Raw genomic sequence first — 12827 nt, forward strand, 5'->3', positions numbered from 1 at the left:
CTACCTGCCAGGTGTACTTATGTCCAGGAGATGACAACACTGTGTGATATTCACTTTTTCAAATAGTTTTCTATTATAAACAAGCAAAACTTTGCTTGTTTATAATAGAAATTTTGCTCTCTTTTGTACTCGGATAATTTAAAAATGGCACCACAAAACCAAAAACATGATAATGTCCATAAATTTGTAATGAATTTAACAAAAATGTTGAATTTATGGGTCAGTAGACAATTTAAAAAATAATCCGAATCCTGACTTGTATCTGATGATTGCGATAGTGCCAACAGTTGCCCCCGATTGTGGTTACTGCAAAATAGAATGTTTTTCTTAAAAATTTGAGAAATGTTAGCAAAAAGTCAATCCTCAATTTTGTTGATTGATATCACAAATAATATGTTTACATTTATATTTATTTTCTGTTAATAAGCAGGTAAGAAGTTATTCATTTTTCATAAAAATGTACATTACTTGCCTACCTATGAATCAAATTGCTTATTTTTGATTTAATCAAACCAGTAAAAGTATTTTGATTTTAAATTTTCTGTGATTTAGTTTTATTTAAAAAAAGGTTTTAAAAAAGTTTATATTTAAAAAAAGCTGCATTTACACGTCTCATGCGGGGCTGATCGAGAGTAAGTTAATAAATGACACGGGCATATTCCACTTGCATAACGTATTAAACACTGTTAATCGCGACAACATGTAAATCATATAAGTATTTTAAATCTTTCTGCAATATATATATGTACAGTGGAACCTCTCATAACGAGGTTACCTCGTTCCAGCATCTTACTCGTTAAGTAAAACATTTTTCCCATACAAATCAATGTAAAATACGATAATGCGTTCCAGGCCGAAAGAAAACTCATTATTTATATGAATTTTTTTGACATTTATTCAAATAAAATTACTTATTTGAATAAATGTCAAAAAGTCTTGTTGAGGAGTGTAAAAACTTGTAGTGGAAATAAAAGGAGTGTTAATAAAAATATGAATTTATGACAAATATTTAATCCCTTTTAAATAGAAAACTTCAAAATTTGGCAAAAATGTGTCAGCATTATCATTGAATAAATTTGTACCGCGAATAGCCACCACCTTATTAAGGTGATGTTTCTTAACGTACGATACAACAGTTTCCCATATTGTGCTAAAAGATTGTTGCTCTTCTACTTCTTCCTCCTCCATTAACAAACTCTTCTCTATAATGTTATGCTGTGATACACGATGGAACTCCATAAGCTCTTCCGTGGTCAGCTCTTGGCTGTACTCTTTCACAACCTCTTCAATTTCGTTGTTATCCACCTCGAGTCCCGTGATATTGCAGAAATGAGGGTCCTCTTGGTAAAGCGGCGAAAGTCCCGGTTCACAAGTGAATGTTGTGAAAAAGGGTCTAGGGCCTTCTTTTTTCGCACGTTATGCGAATTACTCGTTATGAGAGGTTCCACTGTATTTCGAAAAACGACTGGAGACTCAACTGTCCCCGGGAGGATATTGGCCGGTTAATGCAGCGATGCGACAGAACAAGAACAGACATGCATTGCATTTTTTTTTTTCAATTGCAATGGATACTTTTTATTTTTATTTAAAGAGTGCTTTTGTTGTTTTGTGAGTTGGTTTATATAAATGAAATTTACAATTGTTTTTCCTATTTGTAAGAGTGCCAAAAAGTAAATAGATTTTTAAAAAATGCTCTCATACGTTATTTACTTTGTGCATTTATTTTTTAAACATCTGTAATAAAAAATAAAGGTACCTATTTTAATTCTCTTTAGTGTATAGCTCTACAAATTATGTGATACCAAAAACGTGCAAAGGGATAAACAAAGTAAGCAGCGACCCAAGTCACTGTTAAAGCGAAGCGGTGACTTACAAGTCACCGTCGCCGATATACCGGTCACTTAAAAGTCGCTGTTAAGCTCATCTCTACTTCATAATTTTCCCAATTGATCAGCCTCTGGTTTGTCTCGTGATGAGCTGGAAGACTCGAATAAGTTAATGATTTGGGCCCGTATTGAGTAAATCTCTTCTTCCTCGCCGTCGTTTTAATTATATTTTAGCCATCAGATTTTTATGTCGTAGTAATTTCAGCAAACAAATATGCAGTAAATAAGTTTATAAACACAATATACATTGACACATTTGGTTGCAGCATTGTTATTTGACTAATTGGCTGTGTAAAAAATTATTGATTTAGTTGTAATATATTTTTCCATTTACTGTTCACGTTCGTGCTCGTTGAATCACTACAAAATTAAATAATTTATGTCTTAGATTTTATTGAGTCAAATAGGGCAATGCTCACGTGCATTGATTAACGGCACATTCCTTTCGATCACATTTTGTATAGGTTATGCGACCCAAATTGCACATACGTCGAAATATCGCTCATTTACAAACAAGAAATGCTGCCTGAAGGAGCTCTCTCCGATCCAAGCCTTGGTATACGAACAGAAAAAATGGAAAGACGGGAAATGATTTCTTTACTGGCTCGAATTGAATTGTACATGATCAAATTTCATAATGATCACAAAATATTACTTTTTCCTATAGTTGAATTTGGTTTTTCCAGGTTACTCACCGCACTACAGGCAAAGTGATGGTTCTGAAGCTGAACCAGCAGCGTTCCAACCGACCCAACATGCTAAAGGAAGTGCAGCTCATGAACAAACTCAATCATCCCAATATATTAGGGTAAGGACTTCATTACTCTTGACAGTTGATCCGTGGATTTTAATATGGGAAAGCTTTAGAAATACAACAGTTGGCATTCTGAATATTTAAATATTATTCAAATTGCCTTTTGTCAAAGATGGATAATTCGTACAGAGTGCTTGTTTCGCTTTTGTTTTCCATCATTGTCTGTCAATGATTTTTTTAAATACTTATTTGTGTCATGTTCAGGTTTATGGGAGTTTGCGTGCACGAGTGTCAGTTGCACGCCCTGACAGAGTACATGAACGGGGGATCGCTGGAGCAGCTCCTGCAGGGGGGCGCGGAACTTCCGCAGCGCCGCCGCGTGGCGTTGGCGGCGGACATGGCTCGCGGCATGCACTACCTGCACTCTTGCGGGGTCTTCCACCGGGACCTTACCAGCAAGGTGACTCATCCTGCTCCATCAAAACTCCCAAGAGACTCATCATCTTCCGCAAAATGAAAGAGTACTCCGTCCGAAGCTACCTGCCATGTTGATCGCTTAATCTCCATATATTATATACGTCCTAACAGAAGTGGTGAAATAATACAAATTTAAACACGGAAGTCCGAGTCTACAAAACTCACCCGGAATTTTTACTTGTACTTGCTTGAACATTTGTATTTGAAGTTGCCGGAGTTATGCATCCCGAGAAAAATAATAAATTAAATAATACCTTTTTGTTACTTGGAACTAAAGACGAAAATACAGTCGAACTCGGTTATAATGAGGATGAAGGGACCAACTGAATTTGCTCGTTATAACCATTCCTCGTTATATCCGAGAATAGGTATTTTTTTAAAAACATACCTATCACATGTAGTATGTTATCTGGAATGGTCACATAATAGAACATGTCTCAATTGAAACAAAATTCATACTTAAGTCATATTTTTCTGTCAATCCAGTTTTCCTATAAAAATTGGAAAATACTGTGTTGCTTGAGTACAAAACTATTGTAATAATTTCATCAAAATTCGTACGATCACAGTTTCTATTTTTTATTCGAGTCCGTGATATTCTTTTTAAATTCAGATTAAAATACAATATTGACACTGAAAATGATGAAAACTTTTTATACACTTTCGCTTCTTGTTCTCTCAACATTTTTCGCGCCATGTTCTATTTCACGAATAATTTCCGCCTTTTCACGAATTGAGACACTTTTTATTATTAGTAGATATGTTGATAATTCGAGGGTTTGTTTTTGCTGCTCTAGAATAGATCTGACATTCCCCACCTTGTAATGTTTATTACACAATGTCAAGTCATAGTAAGCATAGAATATACAAAATATGAAAACTATCGTAAAAATCCCCGAAACATGTATGATGTTCAAAAACCATAAAATAAGTTATGTATTGTAATAAGTAGGTCCTTACAGGCATGACAAAACTTACAATTTGCAACATGCAATTTAAACCCAATTGTGTGAAACCTTTTTTTTATTGTCGGTGACAACATGCCATAAATGTAATCCGATCCTGGCGGCAACGGTCTAATTGCCTGGTTAGATTTTATTGCTTAAGGTCAAAAATGTTTTAAAGCATTCAAATATTTACATTTAAAAATGCGATTTTTTTTTTGCTCGCTATAGCCGAAAAGTTGCTCGTTACAACCGTGAATAAATGTATGGAGAAAACCAGAAACCAAAATTTCAACGAATGTTTCCTCGTTATGTCTGAGATCTCACTATAACCGTGCTCGTAATAACCGAGTTTGACTGTACTTACGAAACACATAACAAAAAAATTATAATGTCAAAAATTTGCAGCTTATTGATGGTACACGTAAGAGGGGTCGATATACAGGTAGTATATTGTTTGTTTATTTACTTTTCAGAATGTCCTGATACGTATAAATGAAGCAAATAATGATATGACAGCTGTGGTGGCTGATTTTGGTCTTGCGGCTAAAATTCCACATCCTGTGTAAGTAAACACATTATTGTTTTTATAGCATTGTATTCATATTTGCGTGAAAAATATATTATCCAAATATTAATATTTATGTAAAACCGCAAATAATGAGTGTGCTAAAAGTAAGGGGCAAATAAAGTACATAATTAATATATTTTTGATTTATTTTCAGTAATGGATACCGTTTACCGAGTGTGGGCTCACCTTGGTGGATGTCTCCAGAATGCCTGAAAGGGCGGTGGTACGATCACCGATCCGATATCTTCTCTTACGGGATCATTCTTTGTCAACTTATTGCGAGGGTAATGTTTGTTACAAATTTACATACAAATTATTCCTAGAAGGTTCAGTAGTCGGGTTAGGTTACCTCGGAAACTTGTCATGTCTGTATCTTATTTTTTGTACATTTTTTAGTTGGATGCTGATCCCGATATTCTACCGCGTACAGATAACTTTGGTTTGGACTACCAGGCATTCGCTCAACTTTGTGACGGAGATACTATTCCTGATTTTCTTCGATTGACCTACCATTGTTGTATCGTGAGTATTTTCTGTTTTAATTTTTTTATAATTATGTCATAACTTAAACTGTATGCAGCGTGATAAGCATCCATAAATAACAAAAAATTAAAAATAATCTCAAATAAAGAATATGTAGGCAAAAATTACCATTGTGAATCCATAAATCAGGTGCTTTTATTGTAACATTGCAGTAATTTTGTTTTACCTAATACACAAATGTTTCTTTTCTGCTGTTTTTATAGTTTGAGCCAAAATCAAGACCCTTGTTTCCTGAGATAATCAAAAGACTGGAAACAATATTAGATGATTTGAACAGAAAACTCAATGCATCCTGGTCTTGTTCAGAATCCAACTCCATCCACAGGTATTCAAATATAAATATATGACTAACCACAAAGTAAATGCTTTAAATATTAAAAAAATTATTAGTAAAATATAAATTACTTTTATGTATGTCCTCATTCTCAAGTATGTAGCATCAAAACATTCTCCGGAAGGTTGATAATTTTTTCTGCTTGAATTTCAGAATATCTGGTGATATTTATCTAAGAATTGTGAATGTAATTGTAGTTCTCCGGTACGCCATGCGATAGTGAAGGCGGAGATCTCCAAGCGCAACTCGGTAGACGTGTCGCTGCTGCGCGAATACGGGCATCACGCGGGCAGTTCTGACAGCGTAGAGGGGCGCGGGGTGCCCAGTGCGCCGCGCCCTGCCACCGCCGACTGCTCCGCCGGGGACCCCAGCAGCCAATCGCACCCTAAACTCAATAAGGAAGACCCTGCTAAATCTGCCTTCCATAAGAAATGTGAGTAAACTTTAGGGCGGCATATAGGTCTATTCTATAAAAGTTATGCAACCCTGTTATGTTACTGGTCTTCCAAAGTATTATGTGTTTGACATTTTCAACAATTAAAATTAAATAATCAATGTGAAATTGCTCAGGAATATTTTTTTAAAAATATCAATTGTTTGCGCTAATAATAAAACCAACCAACTGGCATTTTTTTAACAAACGGATGCGTACAGAAAGTTCAAGAAATATATCATTACATATTCCAAATGACTACTTATTGTCCTTGGAAATTTGGTTAAGCTTAATGATTCTGGGGTGTATTTATATTGATTTTAAGCACATGGGATACAGAGCGATGGCAATTTACTAAATGTAAATATAAAGAGGATTGTGATACACGGGTATTAGAGTGTTTTTCACACTTAGTACGTGCTTTGCCGCAACTCACTGGTGCGTACAGCAGTTAAATACCATCGGAATGTAAACCAAAACCAAAATTTAGAAAATCGTTATATCCTCAAGTATCTGTTATTTTTCAATTCAATTTAACCATATATTGTTCCACCTTATTACGCAGAGAGGTGCGCTAGAGTACTTGTGTGCGTAAAATAAACAATGGCCTATCTTATAAATGTGTGCTTAGTTTGGAGTGTCTGCAAGCATTATTGACATAAAATACTTTATGTTAAATCATAAACATTAGTCCTCGTCAGTAATGCGACTGTGTTGGAACATCTAAAAAGACGCAAGTTCAAATTTAATAGATATTTTAAGAGTGCCAGTGACTTTTATTTTTGTCCAATTTTATAAATATCGGTTAATTTTTTAGCTCAGCATCGGCGATCTCTATCGGAGACGGTGAGCGGGCTGGTGTTCTCTCCGCACACGGCGCCCTCAGACAAGGCGCGCTGTCACCTCCTGCAGAGGGCCGCCGCGTCTCCGCAGCACGCGATGCTGACACGCCGCCCGGCGCCCTCCTCGCGCGCCGCGCTCACCAAGATAGCGGAGATCATGCTACTCAAGGACCCGCACTACAAGGCCTCCTGCCGGCCCGACGGCTCGCCCTCCGCGCCGCCGCTGCCCAACCCCTTCACCACCTTTGCGCAGTTCCGCGGCGTCAAGAAGATCCTGGGCGGGACTCCCGGCTCCTACGCTTCGGGAGTGGGAGACCTTTTCTCCTCGTGCTTCGAGCTGCCGTCGCCTTTCTTCGGTGGGAATGCGCAGACATCTCGCGTGCCCAAAACTGTAGACGAAGTTGACAGTGTATCTTGTAAAACTACCAGAATGAGATCTGCAGAGTCCACCAGCGTTAAGAGGACCAGCTCTTTACCGGTTTCCCCCGTACTTTCTAGGCGGAACAGCTTCGGATCCTCCGATCCTCCCGAAGAACCCCCTCTGCCAAACACTTCCGCCGCGGGAAACCGTTTGCAGGAGTGTGCTGATAAATTGGCTAATTTAAATTTCCAAAAGGAACGCTCGGAAAACAAAAATAAGACCGACAATGCGAATGATTTTTGTTGCGACGATGCAATTTCTGGTTGTGACGCATCCGGAAATGTTGGCGCGGATTCCGGGAAGGACTCCGATGGAAGCGCTTCGGATTACTGGAAGGAGAGTGAATATACCGGCGGTGATAGCAAAACATCTTCTCACAAGGTCATTGCCAAGTCCTTGTTCAGCCACCCTTTATTTAAGAATGTCATGGATACGGCGATAGTGACTCGGGAAGAGCGACCGACTTCGGAAGGAGTGATTCTCAAGGATGGTTATGATTTGGCCGATAAGCCAAAACCTTCTCCCGTATTATTGCAGAAAAGCAGTTCTAGTATAGAACTATCAGGAGAGAATTCTTTCCCTTCTCTTTTGATGAAGAACGGTACAAATGTGCTCCGCAGAAGAGGATCTTGCGAAAGTGGTATTTTCTCAGTTGTCAATGAAGATTTTTCAACTTCCAATTGCATCGTAGACTGTTATAACTTTGATTCATTATGTCCTTGTGTTTTAAGACTTTTTTGTCACTGCAAATGTACAGAAACAGAAAAGTGCCTTTTTTTCCAAAATTCATCACAATCTGTGGAAGTCTCAGATAGTACTTCGGATGATAAAAGTGTTCCTAATAAAACTTATAATGTGGAAAATACCGATAGTCTCTTTGAAAATGAGTGCGATTATAAAGAAGCGTGCGGTGCTTTCTCGCAGGACGTTGTTCACAATACATTTAGTAATTGTTGCGGCGATGACCTTGCAGAATGTAACCAAGAGAGGTGCGAACATAAAAAGTGCTCCAAAAAAACGGACATTGTCGGAGACCGAAAAGAGAAATGTTCGCATGTTGCGGATGATTGTAACCGCTGTAAAGAATTTTCTAACAAAACTCAATTAAAAAGTGAATATAAACCCGGTTGTGAATCCAATTTATTGTTGTGTCATGATTGTTTAAACTATTGTCAAATTTTACACCATAAATATTGCTATAAAAATATGAATACCGAACACGCTTTAGGATGTCGCACATTCTCAGGCAGCTCCGCTAACTCCAGTCTCTTTCTTCACGACGACTCGGCTATGTCCACCACCACCGTGAGCTCCCTCCGCAGTCTGGATGATCTGGATTACCTCAACCCATCTTCTTCCAGAGAGTACTTGCGCGCCAGTAACGAGGCCGAGCATCTCGCAGAGCCCCAACAAGCGGACTGCAAGTCTCGCTTCGGCATCAAAGACGACCAGTCCGTTTCCGAGGCCGATTCGGAGACCATTTGTGGCCGCTGCGACAACATCGGATCCGCCCAAACTGCGTCCGCATTAAAACAATGTCAATTATTTAGCAGATGTTGTTTATTCTATCACAATCGAAGGAACAATCTTTGTCCTTGTCGCGGATCTAGTACAAATGTGGACATCGACGCTTCCAGTGTGGATCTCGGCTTGATTAACAGGCTAGCTATGGATGAACAAATAAGCAACATTATTCTGCAAAGAAACCTCCTAACAAACCAGTTGCTCTACTCGTCCAGCAAGCGAACCTCCAGTATTTATACCGACAGTTCGGACGATATATCTTCTCTGGCCGGCTCGGACTCCTTATACTTGGAAGATCGAATCAATTATTCTGGCATTAATAACGCACGCTCGGCGCAAATATCAAAGATCGTGGAATATTTCGAGAGAAAAGGAGCCGGCTTTATTCCGAGCGCTCTCAAACCTAATTTGGCTTCCATCTCCGCCGGGTCCGCTGGCTTCTCTCCCGACACCCGGTTTAAAATGTCGGGAAACGCCGCTTTTGTGCCCAAACTGTCTATGGGCGACAAGAATCCCAGGAAATCGGGTCTCCAAGCGGAGTTCCTGGATGTGAAGAGGCAGCTGGAGGGCGAGGCCCGCAGCGGCGGGGACCCGCAGAAGGACACGGGGCGGCGCTTGGCGGAGCTGCGGCACCGCCTGTCGGGCGCCGCCAAGTACGCCGAGCTGTGCCCCGGAGTGGAGGCCACCGCGCCCGGCTGCGCGCGCAAGTGCCTGTCGCAGCAGCGCCTGGTTGTGTGCGAGGGAGCCGTCAAATCCAAGCTTCAGCTGTTTGACACCAAAAAGTAATAACTATAACTCTATCTAGACTGCTGCATTTTTCAGTTAAATTTATACGCTTGTATTTATTATTCTTATATTTCATTATCCTTATACGAATACAGCCAGCTCTTTAAATTCACCTTTCTCTAGCGGACTTGTAATTTGGTGTACCCATACTTATGAATATACATGTGGACTAATTTATTTTGTAGATGTTTAGTAGTCAATTTTGTAAATGTGCATTGTCGTCATTTGACTTGCACCGAAAGGTTGTAACGGTTTCTCTGAATGCAATTATGTGCACATTGAGAGATACATAGTAAATAACAGTGCCTCAATAGTCAATTTTAGTGATTTAAAAAAATATACATTTTACCTTTTTATATATATCTTCTTAATATTTTACTCGCAATGTTAAATAAAAGGGTCGAACGCAATGTTGTATTTGCCATTGTGCCACCGTTTTGTTTATATGAAGATAAATAGAATTTCTCCTTGATTTTTGTACGTTTGAATATACATAAAGTAATCTTGTCCAACAATTCCACAGACATAACATGGTAAAAGTGAAGAAATATGTACGTATCTTGTCGATACAAACTCTTCAACTGTCAACTGTCCAGACTATCATATCCACCAATTTTGTCATATTTTATTCATATTTTGGATTTTTTTGCATTGTAAGAACTGATATGTTAAATTATGTGAGCCCAAACCTAAGATTTATAATTAATTTTGTAACATTAAAAATATTATACGATGTATATGGAAAAATAGACGGAATAAAATAGTTGGTTTTGCTAGTCTGTGCATGACCAGTGTAAAGACAGGTCATTCTCCGCTATGTATGTATTAGCGAATTTATACTTGGTTACTAATTTCGGAATGAAGCTTGCAAAAAAAAAACTCTTAATTTTTATTATAACATTTTATTTTAAACGTCAACTGTAACCACTAAATTTGAGGTTTCTTTAAAAAAAACATTGAAGGAATATTCCTGTTTGTTCTTAAAAGAATGTAATATAAAGGTACATAGTTATACATTTTTTATTGATACCTATTATAAGTCATAGTGCAAATTTCTGCATAACTTTTTTTTTTTGCAAGTGACACTCGTCCTCAAACATAAAATGGTTAAAGCAAATATAAATGTTAATTAATGTTTACATCCAAACTATTATGTCACAATAAAGACTGAGGAAGTATAATTGGAGTGGAATATAAAATATGTAAAAAGAAAAATAAGATTTCAGCTTTCAAAAAACTGTAAAGTATTTATGCATACGAAAACATATGATTTGTTTAAGTTTATAATTATTGTTCTTTTTATTATTGTAAAAATATACTGTATTAATTTATTATCTTTGGATATGTTGTGTATTTTTATTTATTAGTGATTTAACACATTTATTACATTTTGAAAATATCTGTCCTATTAAATAAAAAAATATAAATACAGGTAACCCCTATTCTGAGTGCAGATTTCTTATATTGTGTTTAAAAAATATAATTAGTGCTTGCAGTATCTTTCTTTCTTGCTCAGTCACATCATATACATAACATCAATTTACGAGCATGAATGAGACAAAAGAACACCGGTACGCTTGTTAGGTCTATCCTTCAATGGGATTCAAGGCGCAGTATCGCAGGTGCACTAATTAAAATGACTGCATTTTTTTTACCCTTTTATAATTTTCTAAAAGAAAACTTGCCAAAAGTAATAATTATCACAATGAAAAGTGGTAAATTTGCAGCTGCAGGTATTTTTTGAGTCTATAGTGCGACTCCATAGATTGTAAAATTTCACTTGTCTGGACTATATCCCCGCGATCAACTCTATGTATTGTTTAGTATTGCCAAAAGTCTGTCTTTATGGCTCATTTCATGTAAATGTATTTTCGTATCTCAACTTTTAAACCCCCTTTTCAAATATTTGAATATGTATACTTCATGTTTTTCAAATTTCAAATTAACTTTCATTAAGTCAAGTTGCGAAATTTCAATAGCTGTGGTAAAACTCAACTGTGGATACAAAGTGGTTGTAAATACAAAGATAGTTCGTTCCGTCGTAGACGATGCAAAATGGTACGTGAAGGGGCCCGGGCACGATCAGTAAAAGATTCAATTGAAGCATGATTGCGGAGCTTCAATCGTCTGTGTCAATTTATTCACTCCAGTTGCTTTGTGATCCCGCATGGATCATTCTAAACTAAGATTTCTTTTATTTGTGTTCCTCTAATCTTTTGATTTTTCTTTCCAAATGTCGCAATATAATATAATTATTAGAAACATAATAAAATGGCACTCCAGAATGACACATCCGCCATCACGGCACCTTAACATACTATAAAACAGAAGATTCGAAGTAAAGTCTCAACTAAACAGACCACTCGCTTTGCTGACAGAGACAAAATAAGGAGAACATCAAAGATGAAGATTGTGCTTGAATATTTTTTTACTATCATTTTCCGTCAATGAAAGAAGTCTTGAATGTTAATCACTTCAACGTGAGCATTATTCCTGGTTTTATTGACCATTTTACTGACTGATTCCGGGTCACTTAAGAATCATTGACAATAGTACAGATATGATAAAAACTTGCCATTTTATTCCGATTAGGTAGATATACCATTATGAATCAGTCTTGTTTATGGTGAATTTATTGCAATAATGGATATAATTGTCTATTACCATTTTCTTTATAAATAGGTGTTTAGTGAACAGAATTACAATTGTATTTTTATAAGTAAATTTATGCAGCTGATAAATAAAAATAATTTTGTACATGATTTTTAGATTGTGCTATGACTATTTTATTTTATTTATTACCAAAAATTTGATCATATCATTGTTTAAAATTATAATTTTATGTGTGAAATCATATTGTTTTATTATTATTATTATTTTTTATTTATTAATTCTATGTTCCTCTTATCTGAAGTATTGTTAATGTCACTAAGAAGTTCCGACTGAATTTTTTTCTTAATTAGTTTTATGTAACCTCAATATCCACCTTATGTAATAATTGATATCAGTATTATTCTTAAAACAAAATCAAGGGTTCCGAGTCTGTATTATGAGAAAAGTCATGTCTAGTTGCTTACGGAATGTGCAGTTGACTGGTTTCTCTGCCACTTAGGCCCTTATATATTTGGGATAGGTTAATGGCTATTCCCAATTGTTACACTGCAAATATAAAAGATTGGTTTTGATCCATATAATTCTATGCCAATATATACATATTTTTATAACGTCATAGGAAGGAATACGTGTTAAACCCTTTACAAAAGCCTATAACATTTATTATTTTTGTAAAATGGAAATATGTTGTGTTCCTCT

The 12827-nt window shown here is 36.7% G+C and overlaps 1 protein-coding gene across 1 annotated transcript in view; it reads left to right on the forward strand.

Annotated features, from left to right (window-relative positions):
* Nucleotides 1-10730, forward strand: part of cdi (serine/threonine kinase) — a 29203-nt gene extending 18473 nt beyond the window's left edge. Inside the window, exons 2-9 of the mRNA XM_088258372.1 lie at nucleotides 2573-2694; nucleotides 2905-3100; nucleotides 4538-4626; nucleotides 4787-4916; nucleotides 5029-5154; nucleotides 5379-5500; nucleotides 5707-5942; nucleotides 6760-10730. Coding sequence (XP_088114498.1) covers nucleotides 2573-2694; nucleotides 2905-3100; nucleotides 4538-4626; nucleotides 4787-4916; nucleotides 5029-5154; nucleotides 5379-5500; nucleotides 5707-5942; nucleotides 6760-9515 — 3777 coding nt within the window. The 3' untranslated portion in view covers nucleotides 9516-10730. The remainder of the gene's footprint in view (nucleotides 1-2572; nucleotides 2695-2904; nucleotides 3101-4537; nucleotides 4627-4786; nucleotides 4917-5028; nucleotides 5155-5378; nucleotides 5501-5706; nucleotides 5943-6759) is intronic.
* Nucleotides 10731-12827: the final 2097 nt, after the last annotated feature.

The sequence above is a fragment of the Brachycentrus maculatus genome, unplaced genomic scaffold (assembly GCF_059751285.1).
Source record: "Brachycentrus maculatus isolate JH-2025_06_01 unplaced genomic scaffold, ASM5975128v1 h1tg000093l, whole genome shotgun sequence".
Taxonomy (NCBI): Eukaryota; Metazoa; Arthropoda; class Insecta; order Trichoptera; family Brachycentridae; genus Brachycentrus; species Brachycentrus maculatus.